We start from the raw sequence: 26,105 nt of genomic DNA, 5'->3' as shown, positions 1-26,105 counted from the left end.
AGAGGGCGCGGTTTTTCAGTAGTTTAAAGACATTACAATTTATTCTGTTTTAATATATTTCCTAAAAACTGTGTGAAGCTAACTAACAGAAAACAAACTAATGTATTTCTCTGGAAGTGAACATCTTGAAATTTCTTGTATTAATATATTTTTGTGATTAGCACCATAAATAAAAACCACAACGAAACGAAATTCATTTTTATAAACGAGCAAAAATTATGTCAATGTAATTCCGTTTTTATAGAATATTAACTTTCATTTCTTACTCTGCTTATAGAGAGTAGGAAAGTACCATTTTAGTAAAGAGCACTTTTATTTTGATTTATGTAGCAAATATTTTAAACGGAACAACAAGTTCAAAATTCATTTGCGTCCGGTATGATTGATTCCATTTTTACAAAACTTTTAAAGTCCACTTGAAGAACTGTTAAACGTAGAAGTGGTTAATTAGTTTTTGTCATGATCTACTGGTCAGGGCGCACGACTCACAATCTGTGTGTGGAAGAAAGGGTATAATTGGACAGTCAATCTGGCATCTCACCGTTTAGTTAGAGTAATCCAAGAGCTGGCGATTGGTGGTGTTGACTAGCTGCTTTCTTTTTAGTGTACAAATTCTAAATTAAATATTGTTAAGCGCAGATAACTCTCGAATAGTTTTACAAAACATTACAAACTAAGTTAGAAACCTAGCTTTTGTAATGAGTTAAATCGAAATCTCTAACAAAATATTTAAATAGTCTGTCTTGATCATTAGTTGCTTTCGAAAAAAAATATACGGAAGAAAAGATCGTTGAGATTACCGAAGGGGGTTCTAAAAGACATTACAAGTCAACCAGTTTAAATCACAAATAATATACGAGCATCAATGATGTTGAAGATGTGGCGATCAGATGTTTATCAGTCCATGTCAAGTACAAAGCATATCTGACGTCACCCCATTAACTTCATTGTATCAGATGGATAAAATGCAGATGTGATATTATGAAGTCAAGTGCGTACACATTTTTTAGGAACATTGGGTATTTGATATAGTTGCACAGGTTCTAGAGAGGACCATATCTCACGGTGCTAGGTTAAGACTTGTATAACGGGATTGTACTAAGCCTATTCATCCAAGATTTTCATCTGTAGTCATTCAAACACTTCATTCAGAAGTGATAGTATTCGCAGCTGTCATTTTGTAATTGTTAGTAAGTAACACCTAATGCCAGTAGCAATAGACGAATAATAACTCATTAGCACGATCATCATGCAGCCTCAATTTATTCAAATACAACGTATAAGAAAGAAAAAAAAAATCATTTATGTAACTGTTGTTGCAGAACGATAAATTATTTTACGGAAACACTTGGCTTCAAAATAATAATAATAATAGTAAAATAATTTTACAGTTTAGAAACATCCGACTTCAAAAATTTATAAACATTCATTTTTAAAGAAATTATTTTACAATTTTAGAAATGACTTGGTTGCTGTCAAGCGCAAAGGTGTTCTCTGCCTACCACGGGTATCAAAATTCGATACTTAGCGTCGTAAGTTAGCGGACTTACTGATGAGTTACTGGAGGGGGGGGGGTAACGTAGAAATACCGGTTTAAAAATGTTACAATTTAGCAAAAACTCGACTTCAAATAATGAATCATTTTATACTTTAAAACATCTGGTTTAAAAGATACAATTTAAAATATCTGGGTTTAAAAAAATTAATATTAAATTTAGAAACATACACTTTGGAAATTAAAAAAAATATATATACCTTTTTATTCTTTGTATTATCTTTGAGAAAACTAATCAGTATTTTAAAGGCATAGAAAGTAGAGTTAAATTAATGAAGACATAAAATATCTATAGCATCTCTGAACCATATTACTACGACGAAGAATTGATACAATTTAAGCTACTCTGGCAAACGACAATAAATGATCCAAGTAGATAAATCAGCGATTGTTTCAGCCAATTACTGATGTGTAAGAAAACCCACTAAAGTAGTTAATGTTATGTTTTTCTTTAAATGATAAAAATCCTGATTTTACTTTTGTGTTTTTTACTGACTTTTTGTGGTAAACGATTGACAAGCTCAAAAATTATTTACTTCCTGTTTACAATTCTTCTAATATTAGGAAACTTAGTGGCCAACATAGTATAATAATAGTTGTTTTTCAAATTAAATTGTAGTAGTTTTAGTACAAAACTACACAAAGGGCTATCTGAGTTCTGCCCATTGCAGGAAATTTAATGGCGGCTTTTAACCTTGCAAGTCCATGAACTTATCAGTAACTATCCAAGAGATTTTTTTAGTTGTTTTTTTTGTAGTCAAGCGCATAGCTACACAATTGTCTATCTGTGCTTTTCACACTACGGGTATCGAAACTCAATTTCTAGGATTGTAAGTTCGTAGATATACCAATGTGCCACTGGAGTTTGCGGATTTTGTAAAGTAAGACCTAAAATACGAAAAAGGGTACTATTTGCTAAAATGTTGTTCAAAAAGTTTCCTTTCAAAAATAATTTAAAAAACAATATTATTCAACTGACCGTTATTTTTAGATTCAAATGTCCACGAATATTTTTCTAAGAAAATTCCAAATTATTCCTAAGAATCTCTTTACTTCTATAAGATACATTTACAAAATCCTTCACTCGAGTTTTATAACTGGCAGGGATAAAATTGGCGAAGGAATTAGGGTGGAATTAAGTCTTTGTATATGTGACATAAAATGTTAAAAACACCAACATTCAATAGCATTACGTAATGAAACACTCCAGTAATTCTCAAATTCATCCAAGTATGACTTCGAGGACAGGTAGGCCTAATACTGACTTGCACTCTATGGAGAAAAGCGTGTTGACTTTAGTTTCCACCCAAAAGGAGTCCGTTACGAGAAATAGTGAGAGCTCGAGTTGACTCCAAACACAAGACGTTTCAAAGATATGAGTGAACAATTTTCACACGACGGTCCTAAACCTAATCCTGTTTAGCACGGAGTGACTGATGTTCTCCAAGCTCCAGAATAAAAGATTGGTAGTTTATGTGTAGAAACTTTTCTTCGACGAGAAGATGAAACAACTATTAGCTGTTACAGTTTTTATTCAGGTATGTTTGATAATAAAGTTTAAGGAGAAAAAGATTATTTTTCTCTCATTCTTCAATTAATGGATATTATTTGTTTGAAAAAGACAATCCTGTCCTATCTTTTGTACTGTTTTTCAACAATCATTTGTACAGCTCAGTAAATTTCCATAACAAAGTTTACATTGAATACATTAACTCTTTCATTAATTTAGCATGCTATTTGTAACTAGCTTTGCAGTAAGCAGCTGGAAGCCTATTGTGTTTTAGTTCGGAACCCTCCCATATCAACATAATGATATTTTACTGTTGAAATGTTCTACTGCTGTATTGCAAATCTGAACTGGGAAGTTCTTCATGGCACAACTCATACAAACATTGCAAATCTGAACTGGGAAGTTCTTCATGGCACAACTCATACAAACATTTCTAATCTGAACTGGGAAGTTCTTCATGGCACAACTCATACAAACATTTCTAATCTGAACTGGGAAGTTCTTCATGGCACAACTCATACAAACATTTCTAATCTGAACTGGGAAGTTCTTCATGGCACAACTCATACAAACATTTCTAATCTGAACTGGGAAGTTCTTCATGGCACAACTCATACAAACATTTCTAATCTGAACTGGGAAGTTCTTCATGGCACAACTCATACAAACATTTCTAATCTGAACTGGGAAGTTCTTCATGGCACAACTCATACAAACATTTCTAATCTGAACTGGGAAGTTCTTCATGGCACAACTCATACAAACATTGCAAATCTGAACTGGGAAGTTCTTCATGGCACAACTCATACAAACATTTCTAATCTGAACTGGGAAGTTCTTCATGGCACAACTCATACAAACATTGCAAATCTGAACTGGGAAGTTCTTCATGGCACAACTCATACAAACATTTCTAATCTGAACTGGGAAGTTCTTCATGGCACAACTCATACAAACATTTCTAATCTGAACTGGGAAGTTCTTCATGGCACAACTCATACAAACATTTCTAATCTGAACTGGGAAGTTCTTCATGGCACAACTCATACAAACATTTCTAATCTGAACTGGGAAGTTCTTCATGGCACAACTCATACAAACATTTCTAATCTGAACTGGGAAGTTCTTCATGGCACAACTCATACAAACATTTCTAATCTGAACTGGGAAGTTCTTCATGGCACAACTCATACAAACATTGCAAATCTGAACTGGGAAGTTCTTCATGGCACAACTCATACAAACATTTCTAATCTGAACTGGGAAGTTCTTCATGGCACAACTCATACAAACATTTCTAATCTGAACTGGGAAGTTCTTCATGGCACAACTCATACAAACATTTCTAATCTGAACTGGGAAGTTCTTCATGGCACAACTCATACAAACATTTCTTTGTCTTTACTACTCTCCAATTTTAGAGTGTAGTATTTTGTATTTTTTGAAACAGAAAACGGTTTCTAACACGAAGCTAGACGTTTCATTAGAATTTAATTAATTAAACTTTGAACATCACTTCTCATGTCTGTATCAGATCTATTGCTGCTATTCAGAATTTTCACTTCATTATTATGATTTTTTTCAGTATGGCAATTCTTAAAACTTGTGATACCGGTAATAAAATGGATTAATCATTCAGGGATACCAAGTCACGATGATTTATAAAACTTCTGTTACTGATCATAAAATCGATTAATCATTTAGAGACATTATGTCACGAAAAGTTATAAAACTTACGTTAGTAATAATAAAATCGATTAATCATTTAGAGACACTATGTTACTATGATTTTTGAAATTTGTGATACTGGTAATAAAATGGTTTAATCACTTAAGGACACTATCACCATGATGATTGTTGAAACTTGTGGTGCTGGTAATAAAATGATTTAATTACTTAAGGACACTATCACCATGATGATTGTTGAAATTTGTGATACTGGTAATAAAATGGTTTAATCACTTAAGGACACTATCACCATGATGATTGTTGAAATTTGTGATACTGGTAATAAAATGGTTTAATCACTTAAGGACACTATCACCATGATGATTGTTGAAACTTGTGGTGCTGGTAATAAAATGATTTAATCACTTAAGGACACTATCACCATGATGATTGTTGAAATTTGTGATACTGGTAATAAAATGGTTTAATCACTTAAGGACACTATCACCATGATGATTGTTGAAATTTGTGATACTGGTAATAAAATGATTTAATCACTTAAGGACACTATCACCATGATGATTGTTGAAACTTGTGGTGCTGGTAATAAAATGATTTAATTACTTAAGGACACTATCACCATGATGATTGTTGAAATTTGTGATACTGGTAATAAAATGGTTTAATCACTTAAGGACACTATCACCATGATGATTGTTGAAATTTGTGATACTGGTAATAAAATGGTTTAATCACTTAAGGACACTATCACCATGATGATTGTTGAAATTTGTGATACTGGTAATAAAATGGTTTAATCACTTAAGGACACTATCACCATGATGATTGTTGAAACTTGTGGTGCTGGTAATAAAATGATTTAATTACTTAAGGACACTATCACCATGATGATTGTTGAAATTTGTGATACTGGTAATAAAATGGTTTAATCACTTAAGGACACTATCACCATGATGATTGTTGAAATTTGTGATACTGGTAATAAAATGGTTTAATCACTTAAGGACACTATCACCATGATGATTGTTGAAATTTGTGATACTGGTAATAAAATGGTTTAATCACTTAAGGACACTATCACCATGATGATTGTTGAAACTTGTGGTGCTGGTAATAAAATGATTTAATTACTTAAGGACACTATCACCATGATGATTGTTGAAATTTGTGATACTGGTAATAAAATGGTTTAATCACTTAAGGACACTATCACCATGATGATTGTTGAAACTTGTGGTGCTGGTAATAAAATGATTTAATCACTTAAGGACACTATCACCATGATGATTGTTGAAACTTGTGGTGCTGGTAATAAAATGATTTAATTACTTAAGGACACTATCACCATGATGATTGTTGAAATTTGTGATACTGGTAATAAAATGGTTTAATCACTTAAGGACACTATCACCATGATGATTGTTGAAATTTGTGATACTGGTAATAAAATGGTTTAATCACTTAAGGACACTATCACCATGATGATTGTTGAAATTTGTGATACTGGTAATAAAATGGTTTAATCACTTAAGGACACTATCACCATGATGATTGTTGAAATTTGTGATACTGGTAATAAAATGGTTTAATCACTTAAGGACACTATCACCATGATGATTGTTGAAATTTGTGATACTGGTAATAAAATGGTTTAATCACTTAAGGACACTATCACCATGATGATTGTTGAAACTTGTGGTGCTGGTAATAAAAAAATTAATTAGTTGAGGACACTAACTCACGATGATTTTTAAAACTTGTGATGCTAGTAATAAAATGATTTAATCACTTAAGGACACTATCTCACCATGATTTTTAAAACTTGTGATACTAGTAATAAAATGGTTTTATCACTTGAGGACACTACTTCACAACAGCGACAATGAATATCGTATTATGATTTGCTACTGATCTGATGAATAAGTTTTGAGTTTCATATGCTTTGTTTATATAAACAAAAGTTTGTAATCCAGCTTTGGGGATGACTAAAATATATTTGTTAAGTAAACATTATAACTCAGTATTCGTTCGAAACTCTGACGGGTAAGAAAAAAGAGGAAACATTTCAAATGCACGAATATAATTATTTTCAGCTTATTTTTTTATATTTTTATTACCTATCTCTTATACTCTATCATTCAAACATTATGCTCTATTTTTGGGAGATGTTTTAATCTTATTCTGTGACCTGCATTTAATTAGTGCATCCCTGAATATCGCATCTGGATTCTTAATGTATTTCCAATTGTTTCACAACAACAGTGACACATTGAGTCTTGATAAACGTCGTATATTTTTCATTGTTTCACAAGAACAGAGTAATATCTAGAGTTTTAATAAATATTATACATTTCCTACTATTTCACAAAGCAGAGTGGCGCCTGGGGTTACTACTAACTAATATTAAACTGTGTGATTAACACTGTTATTATTATTTAATTATGCATAACATTATATATATATATGTTGGTAAGTTAAATGTACTAGATGAGAAAAGTCAAAAACAAAACAAACATAACGAGCATAGTTTAAACTAGCATGTGAGTATGAGATGCTTTGCTTTACCGCTCGAAATTTTGGCTCGCCTTACATTTGTCCCCCATATTGTTGGTGCTGGCGCCGCCACTATAAGTAGTATACATTAGTTGTAGTTTGTAAACAGCTATGTATATTTACATATACTATAAATGTCAGAAACGTTTGTAAATTAGTTTTGTATACAAAATGTTCGAGAGAAGGGTATATTTGTGTATACGTTGAGCAAATTATTTTAAAATCACGTACCCTAACTGTGTATGTGTGTGTGTGTTTGGTTTTCTAAACTTCGTATAATTATAAATGTATTTTTAAAGAATTCTTTAGATAATTTCTATTATGTCATGGCCCGGCATGGCCAGGTAGTTAAAGCATTCGACTCGTAATCTGAGGGTTGCGGGTTCGAATCCCTGTCACATCAAACATTCTCTCCCTTTCAGCCGTGGGGGCGTTATATGTGACGATCAATCCAACTGTTCGTTGGTAAAATAGTAGCCCAAGAGTTGGCAAAGGGTGGTGATGGCTAGCTGCCTTCCCTCTAGTGTTATACTGCTAAATTAGGGACGGCTAGCACAGATAGCCGTCGAGTAGCTTTGCAGTTAAATTCAAAACAAACTAATCTGTTATTTTACAATTATTGCACGAAAGACTAAAATCGATTTTAGTTAATATCTGTAAAAGCCAGTAATATCGCGAATATTTCTGCACACGTGCAACGTGTTTCCTTACACACATACACTGCAAGATATGAAAACTTTATGTATGTGAGTTCATGATTATGTTTGTGAATTTCTTTGACGCTGAACTTCTTCCATAGTTTTGGAGCTAGCGGGACAAAACCTAGCAGGTGGACTCGGGGTGTCTTTTTCTATATAATGTTTCCTTCCCCTACCAAGTTGATACGAAGGGACGCTAAAACACGCCCGAGAGGTTACTCGGGAATGATATTGGTCTAGAAGCAGATTTCTCTGGGTTGCAGAACCTGAACCTGGCATTGCGTTTTGTGTTTGTGTTTTCTTTGGGATCCCAGGGATGCCATATTTGAAACCGTGTTCCTGTTAAACATGTCACACGTGCTTATGTTACATGGTGGGTGTCTTAACTATTCCTTTTTCTTTAAGTGTGGGCCTTCATGGGTAGATATCGAACTAACTGGAGATAATAGAAGAGTTCGAACAGTACACTGGGAATACTGTGAACCCAAAGGAGGCTATGAACCCTACAGCGGGTATTTTATGCTATTTCACTTTAAGAAGTGTGTTTTGAATAAAATAGTGTGTACATAATGATTTTTATGCAGTTAACGAATACATATTTAACAGCTTTTGTATAGTTAAACGATGTGTATTTATTGGTGCTCATGTATTAAATAGAGTATATTTAACAGTCCTCTGACAGTTAAATTATATATTTTGTGCACGTGAACTGACAGAAGGAAATCTGCTGACATTAACTCTTAACGTTATTAAACTCATTTATCGAAAAAAAAACTAGTAACAGCTATTTAGAATGACATTATACAAAACCTCAAAGTAATTTGTTTATAGTGCATTTCGCTATACAACACGAAGATGTAGGTTCAACATGGGCCATTGGTTCTGGTAACCTTGGATAGCTGTTACCGTTAGGTGGAGAGCTTCCTTCGTGAACTGTGTAATTTTTTAATTTTGTCATTTAAAGTTAACCCATTTATTCACTGTTTTCATTTGCTGGTTACGAGCCGCAGGTTTTGATGTTTTTTGCTCTGATGAGTACACGTAGGTTGAAAATAATCAAGAATTAACAGAGATATTTCATAAAGTTTATGTTTTTTTAAATATATATGTATATGTTTAAATTTTATTCACTAAAAATGTAACACTTTTAACTTAGCATTATAGAAATGTACAAAGTCAAATGCGATTTTAGGACACTTTCACAAATGGCCTAGACGAAAGCAGGAAAATATTACTGCATTTCACTTTGATTTAAAAAAAATGTTTGGGCGAGAAATGAAGTTCTACACTGACTATTGACATTTTTTGAAAATAAGAATGTTTGTTTTGAATTTCGCAGAAAGCTACTCGAGGGCTATCTGTGCTAGCCGTCCCTAATTTAGCAGTGTAAGACTAGAGGGAAGACAGCTAGTCTTCACCACCCACCGCCAACTCTTGGGCTACTCTCTTACCAACGAATATGGGATTGACCGTCACATTATGACGCCCCCACGGCTGAAAAAGCGAGCATGTTTGGCGCGATAGGGATGGGAACCCGCGACCCTCAGATTACGAGTCGCACGCCTTAACACCCTTGGCCATGCCGGGCCACAAATGAGAAAGTATTCGGTGTCAATACTTTCCAGGTGTGTGTGTGTGTTTTTTTTTATAGCAAAGCCACGTCTGGCTATCTGCTGAGTCCACCGACGGAAATCGAACTCCTGATTTTAGCGTTGTAAATCCGAAGACTTACTGCTGTCCCAGCGGGGGATATTTCCATTTGACAGACACATTATATACACACATACTGAACGGCCGAATAGACAACCATAGGTTTAGGTGCAGCCCAATAATATCTTACGACGACTGGCCACCTCGGGAGAGTTAAGCTAGTCCTAATAATGCTAAAGCTAACAACTGAAAATAATCGTAATAATAAAAATAACCATGTTAGAATATATAACACGCTAGGTATGGTGGTTAGGCTTAGCATAATCTGGTGATTTGTGAGCTCATTTCGCACTCTGGGAATCGCGGGTTGGAATTGCGAATCCACGTCACCAAAATGCTTGCCCTTTTTAGTCGTGGGGGCGTAATAAAGTTACAGTTAATCTCACTATTTTATAGTAAAAGAATTGGCGGCGGGTGTTTCTGACTAACTACCTTTCTCTTAGTCTTTCACTACTAGATTAGAAACGAAAAGCTTTACGCAAAATTCCAAACAAACTGAAGAGAAACCATAAAAATTCCAAATAAACTGAACATAAAACATAAAAACTAATGTTTTGTGACGTAATTTTATTGAAAAAGCGACTGTGAGAAGAAAATTATTGTAAAAGTAGAAAAGAAAGACAACAACAACTGTGTCTAGCATGAAAATTTATCCGACATCTAAAAACCGACAAGTACATAGGGTAATCCTTATATTTTAACCGAAGTCCAGACTTCGTTGACCTCACAGCTAGCTACGGTCATACGCCTACATGCAACTGTGTGACGTCGATTTTAATATAAAGTTTGGGACCATGTGAAAGCTCTAAATAAATATCATTATAAAAATAATTACTGGCTCATGTACTACAACCTTTCTATCTGGTATGCCTTACAAAATCTTTGAAATAATTTCCTTTGCAAAGTCTTTGTAAATAGATGGGACAAACTTGGCCTTCTGGTTAGCGTACCAGAATGTACATCTGATGATCCACAGTTCGTGTCATATTGTCAGAAATAAATCACACTATTATCTTCAAAACTATGCATACTGACATTAAACAATACATTAAACTATACTAGTAACATTGTCTCCGAGTGTTTTATCTCGAAAACTGATAGACCGATTACAAAAAAGTCTTACACAAGTTGGTAAGTCAGTATGGGAGAGCCCTTCCCAAATTTGGTCCGATTCTTGTCCACTTTGAAACATTTTTTATCGTGGGAAGATAAGGCAGTTTCGCGGTTTTGGGTTAATAACTCTATAAAGTTTGATCTGAAGTTTAGCACATTTCATGAGCACATTAAGGGCAAGACTCCTCATCACACTACAATAAATGATCCGGATCTGCACATGACATTATCTAATATAAAGACAGACAATCCCAAAATGAAGCTGCAAGGTGATGTGTTTAATCTCTCTGGTTGCTCTTGTATTATATATATAAATCATTATATTGCACGTTTTGATCCCTCGAGCATCCGAGCTCTTTTTTTGATCAAGTTACGTCATGCGACATAATTTATTAACAAATTAAGATCTTTCACCGAGGTAAAGGCATGTTCTTTTGGCTACGACATAACATATCTCACTTTTAATTCATAATTCTACGGGAAATTTTTTGTAATTATTTACTTCGATAATAATGACAAAGATTGAATTGTTCCAATAGTTTCTTTCAGTGTTTATTTAACAGTTCTTCTAATGCAGATTTATTTTAACTCTTTGTTTTTCTTTAAACACATTTTTCTAATCAGTTTTTCACTAGCTTGATTGTATATTCATGTTTTTGTTCGTTACTGTGTCAGTTCTTTACACTGAGTGTTAGGGCTCGGCACAGAGTAGTGATTCGGGTGTTCGAATCATAATCTGCAGAAGGCGGATTCGAATCCTCTTCACCAAACATGCTCATCCTTTCAGTCATGGGGGCGTTGTAGTGTGACGGTTAATATCACTATTCGTTGGTAAAAGAGTAACCTAAGAGTTGATGGTGGGAGGTGTTGACAAGTTGCCTTCCCTCTTGTCTACCGCTACTAAATAAGGGACGACTAGCACTGATAACCCTCTTGCATCTTCGCGCGAAATTCAAAATCAAATCCAATCACTGAGTGGACTTCATCTAGTCCATGCATGGACTGTGCCCTGAAATGGGCCTGAGTATGATATTATACTTTTACTCTGGCCCTAAGCTAAAAAACAAACAAACAAACAAACCCTAAAGACAGACGCTATAATCGTTCGGGAGGGAGGAAGAGGTCAAATGTACCTGATCCTCCTGGATATTTAACATCAATACCCAAATACCGACACAGTGAAACTTGGACTTCATCTACTTCATTCAAGTATCAGAACAACAGTCAAAAAGGGAAGTAGCTGATTCTCCCGAACCTCATGACCAAACAATTTGTGTTTTAACAGGCAAAAATACAAAAGCACTCAGTATAATTCAACACGTAAACATCACCTTTAGTTTAATGGTACTGTAAAAAGTCAGTAATTTGAGAGTAGATCCACGCGGTCAGAGATTTAGCTTAAAAGGGTTGAGCGAGAAATAAGACGTTCAAGATAACCACAAACGTTATTGAACCTCCGGAGACGCTTCGTGTTTTCGGTAATACGCTACGCAAATTTTATTTTTTTCCGCAAAGCTGGGGTTATTAGTTATTATTTTAAGTACCTTGTCTTACTTTAAGGGCCCGGCATGGCCAAGCATGTTAAGGCGTGCGACTCGTAATCTGAGGGTCGCGGGTTCGCATCCCCTTCGCACCAAACATGCTCACCCTTTCAGCCGCGGGGGCGTTATAATGTGACGGTCAATCCCACTATTTGTTGGTAAAAGAGTAGCCCAAGAGTTGGCGGTGGGTGGTGAAGACTAGCTGCCTTCCCTCTAGTCTTACACTGCTAAATTAGGGACGGCTAGCACAGATAGCCCTCGAGTAGCTTTGTGCGAAATTAAAAAAAACAAACAAACCTACTTTAAGAGTCCCAACAAAGCTATTTGTGGTGAAGTTTCCCACGGATTAACCTATTTCTACTCTCATTAATACTCTCGTAAAAACTGCAGGTCCACCGCTGAGTCAACAGTAAATTTATTAAAACCTGAAGTTTGATCCGCGTAGTTAACATTGTGCAGATTATATAACTTTGTACTAGAAAAACAAGAGGTATTGAGAACAGTAGACAGGTGATGTCACCTGGATTCTATAGTTTCAGTATTCTAATTGAAAATTTGTAGCTTAATTGTTATTTAATCTGTATTACAGGCACTCCTCAACTCACTCAACCTGTTAATGGTCGCGGAATCATGAGTTTTGTGCTGAAATAGATTCATATAACTGGATTAACACTTTGTATATAGGCTTCCGCCTATAAGAAATACTTATAGTGTAACTGAATATTTTAGTATATAAAATAAGTTATTGTGATTGGCATCAAAAAGTATTTTCAAGAGAATAAAAGTTAAGTTTGTGTTCAGAAGGAATGAAAAAACAAAAAAATAATTAGTTTGATTTGAGAGGGATTCGAACCCACAACCCTCAAATTATGAGTCGAATGCCTTAACCACATGGCCATGCCAGGCCAACAAATAAATATAGGTATGAAAGTGTATCTCAAGACGGCTGTCATGGGTATTAAAACTTTTACAACAATAAAGTAGAAAACAACGTTTCGGCCCTCTTTGGTCATCTTCATTTAGAGTCCCATCTTTGTTAATCTCAAGTTAGTATCCATAGCAATCGTCTTGCGATACATTTTTACTTCAAGTTGGTTTCTTATCATCACGAAAGGAATGAAAGTTTCTAAATACGGAAAGTAAAAAGAAAATATTAACGAAGAGTATGCTAAAGATTGACACAATTATAGATACGAATTTTGTTTCTAACACTTAGAAAGATCTGAACCGAGACATTTGTTGAACTACAATTTAAGCTACGCATTTGCATTAAATGAGCTACATGCTTTTACTTTACCGAACTGTATGTTGAGCTACACGTTTACATTAAACTGAGAAAAATGTGTAAATTAAAGTAATCACAAAAACTAAATTGGAATACACATGTACTGTAAATTAAACTAAATATATACTCTAAACTAAGTTACACACGTACTATAAACTAATCTAAACGCTTACACTAAACTGAAGTATACGTGTAGACTAAATTGAGCTAAACGCATGAGCTAAATTGAGTTGCATATTTACTATGCTGAACTATACACGAATACTAAAACACACTAAACTAGGTTAACACGTATATACAAACTGAGTTACACGCACAGTTTAAAGAGGGCTAAACACGTAGTTTGTATTGGGATGCAAACGCACTCTGAACCGAGTTATATACGAACTCTAAACTGAAATACACATGTAAATAAACTGGGTTACATGCGTATACACTGAAACAAGTTATTTCTTTTAGAGAAAATTAACACAATTACTCCCAAATCTCGAAACTTTAGTATAATATTATTTTAGTGGTTATGAAATCACCTGAATGAGGTACAACTGTTTTGAAGAAGAAAAATCAATTAGTTGTTTGTACAGAAAAAAATCACTTTGATTGCTAGAAGTACATATACATATATATATTTTTTTTTATGTTAAACTTAAGAGGTTATATTGACTATGATAACATATGAACACCATGTTGACATCTGACTTATTATGATTTTTACTTGGACCAAGTGCTGCCCAACGATTAGCGTGCTGGACCGTAGAGTTGAAGTTTGTGTTCTATTACCGGCAAAATAAAAGTTAGTTATTTGTAAGTGTGGGCCGCCCTTTTATACTCTTTTAGGCTTTAGAACACGAACCTTTCGTCGGATGCAAGGTAGTTAGCAAGCGGTATTATATTTCAGTTTATTTGGGCATCGGCTTTACATATTTTACAACCGACATCTTTGCTTATCTGAGCATCTGTTCGTGGCTTTGAGATGGTGGATCTAAAATGGACGCCAAATTAGAATCGTTCCACAAACCAAATAGAAAAAAAGAGACGACATTAAACACTACTTGAATGGACATGGTTAGAGAGGGGACTAAGAGTGTATCCAGTATTATTAACACAAACCTGATTCGCATGATGTAATAAAAATAGAATTTTTGGCGATGAAATATTTTTTGCACCATACACAAAGCTACAAAAGTGGTTATACATGCTCTGCCCACCACGGGTATTGAAACCCGGTTTATAGCTTTATAAATCCACAGACATATCGTTGTGCTACTGGGGAGCTTGTTGACGAACCCATCAATGAAACCACATTAATTAACTACTAAAGGGGGAGGAAGGGGTCGACATCGAACTTTACTCTCTCGAGTCTAATAAAAGACGCAAATCCAGATCAGGAGAAGAATGTGCTTACCCTTTAAGCTTGATCTTTGGAGAGGTGTGGGAAGGGGTCATTTGAGTTTCTTTACAAAATGTCGCACATGTGTTTAAAGAAACTGAGAAAGGAAAGCATTATGCAAGAAAAAGTTTATTTATTTAGTTGTTGTTAAGTGCAAAGATGCACGATGGAATATCTTTAGGTTCAAGCCTCGAATTTTAACGTTAAAATCTTTAAGGCTACTACTAAGTCACTCAGAGATGTTGGTGAAAATCGGTTACTTAATGTTTCAGTTAATGTTAAACATTTGACGTGAACTACATATTTCCAAATCAAAAATTACTAATTACTTTCGGTGAACTGACTTTGAGACACCCACAAAACGACGTGAGAGCTTTCAGGATATTTTAAGGTATAACGTTTGCACCCTACGTATTCCTATTAGTCAGTAAATGAGACCACAAAAAGAACATGTAAAATGACTGTACCTAACAATCCAAATAACATCCAGTGAAGTTTAAATCATGTTTCATTAACTAATAATTATATATCTTGTTCTTTACAGGTTTCAATACTCGTTGTCAAGACTGAAGAAACTGTGAACTTTACCGTAAGTTCAACTTTGGACAACATAAAAACGCTGCCTCAACTTAAATCCGTTTTTGAGTTGGAAAGAGATTCCAAACATTCATCTATAGATCCTTCAAGAGCGACTGACCTTCTTAACCACGCAATACAATCTCTTGAAGCTATACGAGAGCTCCCTCTGTTAAGTAAGCATTCGTCACCAGGGGATTTGACTTTCGATAAAATTACTGGAAATGAGTCATACATTGAAGCAATTAAAGAGGAAGACGTAGACGATGGCGATCCAATGGTCAGGAAGTCATATGGTTACAAAGTCATGATATACTCCGAACCAATTGGTGACGGTGAGTGATGATCGTATTAGATCTACCGGTTGTCCGAAAAGTCTGAAACCACAAGCATCTCAATGAATTTTACAGAATGTGTCTCACATGCTCTTTGAATAATTCAAAACAAGTCTGGGCACGATATTTCCATTGTATTTGAACACTGCGAAGCATATTTGAGTCATTCGTCAACAGTCCGGCATTTGTCGCGAATTCGTTGTTTTAGACGTTAGGTGTCTCTGATCTTCTCTTTGTACACCGCTGCCTTGAGAAGTCTTCCTAAAGGAACAAAAAATCAATGGGTGTCGGGTCCTGAGATACTGGCGCTCAGTCGCGTGGTCCACGTCTGTTAATCCAATATCCTTGGAAGATGTCATTTAACGAAGCTGTGAAATTAAGAAAAGTTGCAAATCGCCTGTGGTTCCAGACTTTTCGGACACCCGGCATAGTTATTTTGGACTTTTTTTTTTTAAAGTAACAGGATACACTATCAAAAATTGTTTTCTATATCTGAGTAAGAGAAATCTGTTGTTAGTAACTTTATTAACTGAAGTTTAAAGTGAACTATCAAAAGTGGTAAAAAGCGCAGGTAGCCCTAGTGAAGCTTTGCACGAAATTCAAAACAAACCAAAGTAGTAAAATCGCTTTTATTTGTAACGAAACCAACTTTTGAAAAATAGAAAACCGAGTAAAGATCCGCATTTATGATAAAGAACGAAGAGGTGGGAAAACCTCGATTGTGCGTGTTCCACCCATACTATTCATGCTATGTACATAAGAGGTTATCATCAGTTTGCTGCTCTTTGTTTGACATTTGCTGCACATAAAAAACAAAATCCAGCAAGTAACTGATGCAAACAGAATTTTCTTGTAGTCAGAGTAACATTTAAAATCTCAAAGACAGAACCGTAACATAGAGACAAAAACATTGTTCCCCATAATAAAACAGGGCAGAGCAATAGTAGATGTATAACACGTCATGCAGAAGGGAAACTTGTCCCCCAAGATTTTTCATTTACTATAAATACATTGTTATTAACAATTATGTGACACTGACTTTCTAACAAGCTAGCCACTTCTGAGAGCAGTCCATTACAAAATCCGACTTTGAAACAAGTTAATCTGCCACATAAATATATGCAAATCTTTTACTTTCACTAGAATCAAGGTTTTTCTTCACATTTTATTGATGCCCTTCTATTAAGAAGCCAAGCCAGAGTTCTTGAAAATCTCGGTGATGTTTGGACATTATTGTTACCTAATTAAAGCAGAAAACCATTTTTGAATAGTAAACTTTTTATGACTTCTCTGTTTATATATGGGCCATGGCATGGCCAGGTGGTTAGAGAGCTCGACTCGCACTCTGAGAATTGAGGGTTTGAATCCATGTCCCACCAACATGCTGGCTTTCTCACCCATGGGAGCATTAAAAGGTGAAGATCAATCCCACTATTCGTTGGTAAAAGAAGAGCTCAAGAATTAGTGGTGAGTGATGATGACTATCTGCCTTCCCTTTAGTCTTTCACTGTTAACAAACAAACAGTTTATACAGGGTGTAAATGTACAGATAAATACGAACAAATAACATAAACTATGTTTATCTCTTTACTGCTTTACTCTCAAACAGAGTTTGGTTTGGTTTTCATTTCGCGCAAATCTACATGAGGACTATCAGTGCTGGCCGTCTTTAATTTAGCAGTATAAGACTAAAGGGAAGGCAGCTAGTCATCACCACCCACCGCCAATTCTTGGGATTCTCTTTTACCAACGAATAGTGGGATTTACCGTCACATTATAATGCTCTCACGGCTGAAGGGGCGAGCATGTTTTGTGTGACGGGGATTAATATAACAAAAAAATGGGCTAAAATAACAACAAATAATATAGACCAAAGATAAATTAATTGAAATATTTACTTCTCTTGTCATTTTACACTATTTACTCAATAAAATAAGGATTACTGAAATAAAAGTCTAAAATTATCATTTTCAGAGGTAGATCCTGTCCTCTGCTGATGAGTACTGGTTTTTCGAAGTCGAATATTGATGGTTTCGGATGTGCGCAAATGATTTTCATTGCTGACAAAATGAATCAATTACTGCTTGGATGGTTGAATGTCACTCACTTCAACATGTCGCGTGAGCTGCAGTGCGTGTCACGTGTTTATCTTCACCTCCTTCTTAATATTAAACATCCTTCTGCGTCGCGGCACAACGTTTTTGTGAATAAACCTACACAAAACTGCGCTAATAAATGTTGTTTGTCCAACCTAGGTGAGAAACAAAATGTGACAAAACGACAGTCGGTTTTCGGAGATACGAACAGCCATGCACCCAATTTTGGAAATACGCCTGTTGCCGAGAATATAGACGGAGGTGCACAAGGAAACAGCTCTGATGTAGATGGACTGAACGTCGCAGCTGATTCGATCCATCCAGAGAAGGCTTTACCAACTCATTTGAAAAGGTAAAAAACAAACAAACAAACAACAACTAAAATTAAATTGTATCAGTTTTATTGTTGAAAAGGTGCTTTGTGCTTTTTTTTACAAACCTACATAATACGTTATCTATGCTTTACCCACTACGAGCATAAAACACAGAGTTCAACGTTCTAGTTCCTTAAGCTTACTGCTGAGCCACCAGGAAACACTTTCTATAAAGGAACAGCAATTACCTATTCTCGTAGATCAGCTATGACTAATTTCAGTAAGACTGAATTAGATTTTTATTTTTCTTATTTATTTGCCTCTTTGTAACTCAAGAGTACGTTTGTTTGCTTATAATTCCACGCAAAACTACATAAAGGTTTTCTGTGCCAGCCTTCCCTAATTTATCAGTGGAAGACTAGAAGGGAAGGCAGTTAGTCATCACCACCTGCCGCCACCTATTGGGCTACTCTTTTACCAACGCATAGTGAGATTGACCGCGCATTTATAACGCCCCCAAGGCTGAAAGAGTGAGCATACTTGGTATGACGGGGATTCGAAGTTGCGACTCTCAGATTATGGATAAATACGAGGGCTTATATTATAACGTTACAAATCAGGATTCTACACCCGCACATCACAGATAGCCCACTTGTTTAACTTTGCCCGTAACAACAAATGAACAAAGGCTTATTTATTTCCAGTGTTGCGTATTATAATTTATCTCGGACGAGTCTCCAATTTATTATGTCACGTATTACGATTTAAAATAGCCTGAAATTGAGCTAAATGTGAATTTAAAGCTAATTAAATGTCTGTGTCAAATTTATGATATTTGCCAACAAGATTGATACACACAGTTCTCATACATAATAATACATCCTGATACATCTATACCTTAGTATACAAACAATAAATTATTTTACAATATATAATAACAGTTAAATAATGATTTATATACAAAGTTTTACAAATTTACAAAAAATACTGAGTCTTTTGTCTAATCTGGAACTGAATATTTTATCGATAGTTCACGATGAGCGAATTAATTCGGAGTTTGATATAGGTACACTTCACTTAACGGGAAGCTAGCTAGGTTTCGCTGATTAGACGTGAATTTTTTACAGCTGATGTTATACAATATTTTCATAGAAATACTACCGTCCGAAGTTAATCCACTGAAGCTAAACGGCTTATAATGTTTGAAATCTACAAACGTTCTTGGCCAAATGTCTGTAGTTTCCCGATTAATAAGAGTTAATCACAGTTATAGCTTCCGATGTTTATAGTGTACTATCTATAGAAGCCCAGTAACATATATTGTCTCTCCGCGAATTGCATTTGTTACTTTTTACAAGCGTTGGGCGAGATTCTAGAAATTTCAGCTAAAACAACAATACTGGTATATGCTATTGCTTTTGTGCACGCGTATATTGTTGATTCTTAAACTCAAGAATCTTCTACAATTTTAGTGAATGGGCGGAAATTTTGCAACACAAATTTAACAGTGTATGTTACTTGGATTTCTAAATATAAATTTAACTTACACAAACGTCGATATTAAAATAAATATATAACAGTGAATCTGTAACAAGAAGTCATGAGAATTTCATTTAGATTTCGAGATATTACTGTTATTCATCTTCCCAGACAGAGTTCACCTTAGAGTAGAATAGTGCTTCTTTTATGTGTTTGAGTATATTCTATAATAAAAGGTACAGTTGATATTATAATGTGAACAGCCATTTATTTCTAAGATATGGTAATAATCTTAAGATATATTCGACTAGCGCAGGTAAAAAGGTATTGTCCATAATAATATCATACAAACTTCGAATAATGTCTTATTATCTATTAACTACGAACAAAGAATGTACCCCGCTGGTACAGCGGTAAGTCTACGGATTTACACTGCTAAAATCAAGGGGTTCGATTCCCCTCGTTGGATTCAGTAGAGAAGTTATGTGGCTGTGCTGTAAGAAAAACACACACGAACACACACAAAATGCGAAAAAGTAACATGCTAAAATAAAATAACACTTAAATTATTTTAAAACGTAAATAATGAAACAATTATAGGCTTAAATGTCCCTGCTCGGTGCATACTGTCATATAAATATAATAATTTCTAATTGGCTTAAGTGTTAAACTTTATTCCAAGTTGTTGAAATGCGAAAATGTGTAATGGTATAGAATCTCTGATTATTTTAAATGTAAGCCGTGCTGTAATTGGTAGAATGGTTATCAGATCCAGGAAAAACTTCACTTAATAAGCTCAGTTTAGTAAATACAAGAAACAACATATTTTGATGACTCACGTTATGCGCCATATTGAGGATGTCAGTATTTGTTTCGTAAGTTACATCAGTTATTAAATACTTATATATAGTGTAATAAATATATTTCGATTTCTCTTTAATTACTTTTCAAAACTGTACGTTTTACTGACTAAGTTTTGTATTATTTTTAAATAATTAACTTTATAATATTATTAATTTTATTCCTCGAATACAAGGCTATATTAAACAATATTATTAAGTTATTTTTTGGAACCAGTAGGGTTGCCTTAGTAAAGCCGAACGTTGAGGGACATGAACGAGGAGCGCACGTAACCAACCAGGATAATGTCCATCATTCTGAAGCTTCTCGCGGTCACGATCGTGGACATCACCTTCACGAGAAAACATCAAATGGACATGATCGTGGGTTTAACAAACAAGAGCATGGTTCCCATGAGCATGTGAAAGACCATGGAGGTCATCGGCATGACGTCAGAGGTCATGATATAGCAGGACTTGCCGAAGAAGGTTATCGGGAGAGAGCCGAAATTGAATATTACGAAAGAGGTAAGCACGTTTTAAGACTGGGTTGTTCACTCGTATCTTCACATATCTAGTTATCCACCATAATTATTTGTATTTCATTGGGTATTACAGAACGTTTCCTCGATGCTGAACAAGAGAAGAGCAAGAAATCTCAGGACTATCACAGGGGTGTGTCCGAACATCAGGCTCATGATGAACACGGCTCTCATGGTCATCGGCAGTCTCATGATGACCAAGACGGGTTCAAAAAGGCATCTGATTTGGAAACGAGGCATTTGCCTGAAGGAAAGTACGACATTGTAGCGGGAAATTTTGGCAAAGGAAAAACTCACGAAGAAGGATTTCGCGTTCATCATGGCGACCGGGATGCCCATGGCGAAGCCGAAATACATGGGCGCAAAAGTCACCAGGAGAATGAAGGTGATCGAGCTTACTCAGACAATAATCAAGCAAAAAGAACGGAAAAAATGAAAGAAAGAGGATATAAGATAGTAACGGAGAGAGAGTTCTATCGGAAGAGTAAGTAAGACACAAAAGATAAGTTACGCATATGATTTATAGTCGTTATATATGTATATATAGATCTAATCATTTTGTTTGAAACTCAAGTAGTATTTTAATACTGAAATTAAAATGCTTTAGTGTTGACTTTTTGATGATATCTATTAAGTTTTGTCTAAAAGAACAATAACAACATATGGTGGGCCAAACTAAATAAACAAACTACGTTTAGTTATGAGTCAGACATCTCATTGGTTTGTTTGTTGTTTAATTCCGTGCAAAGCTACACGAGGGCTATCTGCGCTATATGTCCCTAATTTAGTTCTGTAAAACTAGAGGGAAGGCAGCTAGTCATCACCATCCACCGCCAACTTTTGGGCTACTCTTTTACCAACGAATAGTGGGATTGACCGTATATTATAACGCCCCCACGGCTGAAGGTATGGGCATGTTTGATGTGACAGGGATTCGAATCCGTGACCATCGGATTACGAGTCGAGTGCCTTAACCGTCTGGTCATGCCGGATCCACCTCATTGATAGTCATCGTATTGCCTGCTTCATTTGTTTAGTGCAAAGCCACATTAGGCTATCTGCTGTGTCCACCATGGGCAGTCGAACCCCGGATTTTAGCGTTGTAACATACATATTAATTAGAAGATTGGAAAATATAAAATACTAATTTAAATGAAATAAATCTAGAAAGAAAAATCTTAAATTTATTTTCGCAGGTGTAAAATTAAATATTAAACCATTCAGATTCCCTAACAACATAACAAAATTAGTTTCAGGAAAGGAAATGGATGGATGATGAACGGAAGGTGCTTAGTTTCGCTAAAAAACTAATATCTATGGTATTAGGAAAGGAATAAATAAATATATTTGAAGATTGATGGTGTTGAGTTTTACTAAGAAACTGAACGAGTTCTTTTTCGATTAAAAAAAAAAGATATAAATGTAACTTTTATGTTATATGGCCCAAAATTAGAACTTTACGTTCTGAGTTAGGTTTAACGTATAAACTATTCCAGAAATGATTGTCAAGGTAATTTTAGAGAATCAAGAGTTTTTCCACATTTTTGTAAAGCTGGTAGTCTGTGAGTATTGCTGTAAGTTTTACCTTTTTTGTTTGAAGTTAAGCACAAAGCTATAGAATGGGTTATCTGTGCTCTGCCAACCACGGGTATTGAATCTTAGTTTATAGCTTTGTAAGCTCACAAACATACCTCTCTGCCACGGGTTTTAGCTGACAGTCATATTCTACAAAACATGCTTATGCAAATAACTATTCAAACTGTATTTTGTTTCTGTAGATGCTCACCATGATAAAGGTTTTGGCCGCCATGACAGTGCTGTTCAAAAGCACGAGAAAGCTAATGATCACTTCGGGAAAGAACATGGACATCATGACAGAGGCTTTACCACAGAGGTTAAGGATCACGAAGCTCATGACTCGGCCCACGAGGGTCACAAAGAACACCACGAAGACCATCTACGAGACTTTGGAAAACATTACCATGGTCATTCAAAACCTGTGCCTGTCCTTCCACTCAAACCTCATGACCAGCGAGCGTATGGTTCTTCGGAAGATAACGTTGCTACAGTTAGCAAGCTTCCAAGTCAACCAAATTCTGCTAAGGGTAAGAAGGACCCAGCCTACAGTTCAACTGATGAGACTTATTCTACTGTAATCAATAGTGACAGTCGTCCATCTGCTCATGCTACAAATGGAGAAAGATTACTTTCCCATAATTCACATTACTCAAAAAATGAAAATATTTCTTCTTCTTCACCTTCTATTCTAAACCTGCATACAAACTCATATCAAGAAGATCCCCCAAAAACAGATTATAGAAAAGAATATTCACAACCTACATTAAATTCAAATCACTATGAAAATTCTCCACATCATCTAATAAGGCCAAATCAAAAAGAGATATATCCAAATAGACCGGATTATGACTACCGTTTTCTTAATCCTTCAGTAAAACGAGATTCTGATGAAAGATATCCCAGTCCTCCAGTGAGACCACATTTTAATGAAAGATATCCCAGTCCTCCAGTAAGACCAGATTCTGATGAAAAATATCCTAATCTTCCATTAAGAACTGGATTTGATGAAAGATATCCCAATCCTCCAGTGAGACCAGACTCTGAAGATTCATTTACTCCAAATAATAACAACAAACATTCTGTTGATGGAGAACATTTTAGACACATTTCAAACCACGGTTATGAGAAAAGAAACCAGGAACCACCACCTGATGTCAGGCCAGTAGACGTTACATATCATACTAGTGATGAATACTTCGGACATCTGGGCGAAAAAAAACAGGATGATAAACACCAAGAAACACCTCAAAATTCAGGACCAGTTTATGTCCCACCTCCTAGAATGTATTACGGTAACAAGATTAGATACGATGTGAGTGATGAAGGTAGTTTGTATTCTCCGAACAGGGACAATGATAACACTTTCCCACCCAACAGTTCTGAATACGACAGAGTTGTGGGGTCCGTAGTTTCGGTCAGCAATGTTGATAGACATAATAATCATGACGACACATCACACTACGGAAGAATAAGACCAAAGGTAGTTATCACCAAAGGACCAGTTCCAGTACAGAATACTGCCCCGAGGTCCGACTTCATACCAACTGCTCGAAGACCACCTTTTGTCGAATACCAACGACCACCTCCATTTTCTCCTCAAAATGAAAGCAGAGGTGTTCGTTATAGGGTGTATGGAGTTCCGTATTACAGCAAGCCACTGCTCTTGTACTCGGGCGAACGGAGACAACCTGGAATATGGTACACCAAGTGAACCTAAGGATGTAGATGTTTAAATGATAAATTTCAATAATGAGGTTTCAGAACATCGAGTTAGGTTGTTTTTTACTATTTTAAGCAACACACGTGTTACTATAATTACACTATTTATTTAACAATACGAAATTTACAATTTAGAAATGACGTTTTATTTATGTTTACTACCTTAGTTTGATTAAAGTTTTACCAAAATATGTTTTCAAGTAGCACGCTTATATCTGAATGGTATATAGTTCATCAAGTAGATGACATATATTGTAATAATAGTTTCTTAGCAAGTCATTTTAAAAGGAATTCCAATTTTTTTTTAGAACAAAACTAAAGATTTCTATGAAAGTAAACTGAATGGAATTAAATAACAATAAACGTTTGACACATTTTAATGTACGACAGATTCTTGAGTTTAGAGTCGTACTATTTGTAGCTACATTCTTAAGAATTAACTGTGTAAAAATTATTTTTGAGCTTGATTTCTCGCTCTTTACTTGTGAATTATCTGTTTATATAAGATATAATTGAGACAAATAGTGAAAATGAGACCTGGTAGGTTGCTCATGTTGAAGGTTTACAAAACTTGACTCTTTAGGCTTAACCTCAAATATAATCAGTGAATGCAAAAAAAAGTTTTATCGATTATTTTCTGAATTATGTCCATGTGCACAACATATATAAACATCAAAAGAAACATTAGTATCAAGGGTAGATTCATAGGAGGTTGATGGGTGTAACCCCCTTTTCGATGAACTACTATCAAGGATAGGTGCAAAGGTAGTTGAGGGATGTAATCCTCTTTTCGATGGACGACAATCAATGGCAGGTCCAAAGAAAATTAGGGATACAATCCTACTTTTGATGGATTATCACAAAAGCATCTCTACATTTAATAAAAAAACTATTTCTTTCAAAAGGTTTCATGACCTGGTGGTCCTTTAAAAAAAGTCCTGAGTCTGCCCACGAACACAATCTTTGTACTATCAGACATAATTAAAGGGTTATAACGTATTCTTACAACATTGTGCATAGAAAAATATTAATTTAAAATTATTATTATTATTTAGAGGCCACATTTTTAGGTTCAATTAATATGTTAGGTAACCAAGCGAGGTACTATCGAAACATATATGATCTACATGAGAAACCGTCAAATGTATGTACTGTTAATAACACCCGTCCTGTACCTAAAACTGTGAAATGTATGTACTGTTAATAACACCCGTCCTGTACCTAAAACTGTGAAATGTACAAACACACACTACGGGTAACTACCGTTCCACGCCCAAAACTGTAACCTTTGTTTTATTAAACTAAATTTGCATATAAGTAACTGACGTTGTGTTTTTGTTAGCCTGAAACTAATGTTGGTAGCATGCCAGAGAACTAATATTCACTCGGGAACCAAGACGATTGTTTGTTTGTTTGTCTTGAATTTCGCGGAGGGCTACACGAGGGCTATCTTTGCTAGCCGTCTCTAATTTAGCAGTGTAAAACTAGAGGGAAGGCAGTTAGTCATCACCACCCACCGCCAACTTTTGGGCTACTCTTTTACCAACGAATAGTGGGATTGACCGTAACCTTATAACGCCCCC

At 35.3% G+C, this 26,105-nt stretch overlaps 1 protein-coding gene across 2 annotated transcripts; it reads left to right on the top strand.

Moving 5' to 3' along the window:
- The first annotated feature begins 2,755 nt into the window (after positions 1–2,755).
- Positions 2,756–25,769, top strand: LOC143239048 (uncharacterized). 2 transcript variants are annotated; one of them, XM_076479832.1, is made up of 6 exons: positions 2,756–3,093; positions 15,589–15,955; positions 18,211–18,403; positions 20,922–21,211; positions 21,302–21,709; positions 23,004–25,769. In XM_076479832.1, the coding sequence occupies exons 1-6, from the start codon at positions 3,058–3,060 to the stop codon at positions 24,512–24,514; spliced, it is 2,805 nt and encodes a 934-aa protein (XP_076335947.1). In that variant the 5' UTR covers positions 2,756–3,057; the 3' UTR covers positions 24,515–25,769. The 2 variants fall into 2 exon arrangements, with proteins under 2 accessions (XP_076335947.1, XP_076335948.1); XM_076479833.1 differs by having other exon boundaries at positions 2,758–3,093; positions 20,925–21,211; positions 23,004–25,768.
- The last annotated feature ends 336 nt before the right edge of the window (positions 25,770–26,105 follow it).

This window comes from Tachypleus tridentatus, chromosome 13, assembly GCF_004210375.1.
Source record: "Tachypleus tridentatus isolate NWPU-2018 chromosome 13, ASM421037v1, whole genome shotgun sequence".
NCBI classification, from domain to species: domain Eukaryota; kingdom Metazoa; phylum Arthropoda; class Merostomata; order Xiphosura; family Limulidae; genus Tachypleus; species Tachypleus tridentatus.
Note: the sequence above shows the minus strand (reverse complement) of the source record. Positions and strands in the feature narration are given on the sequence as shown.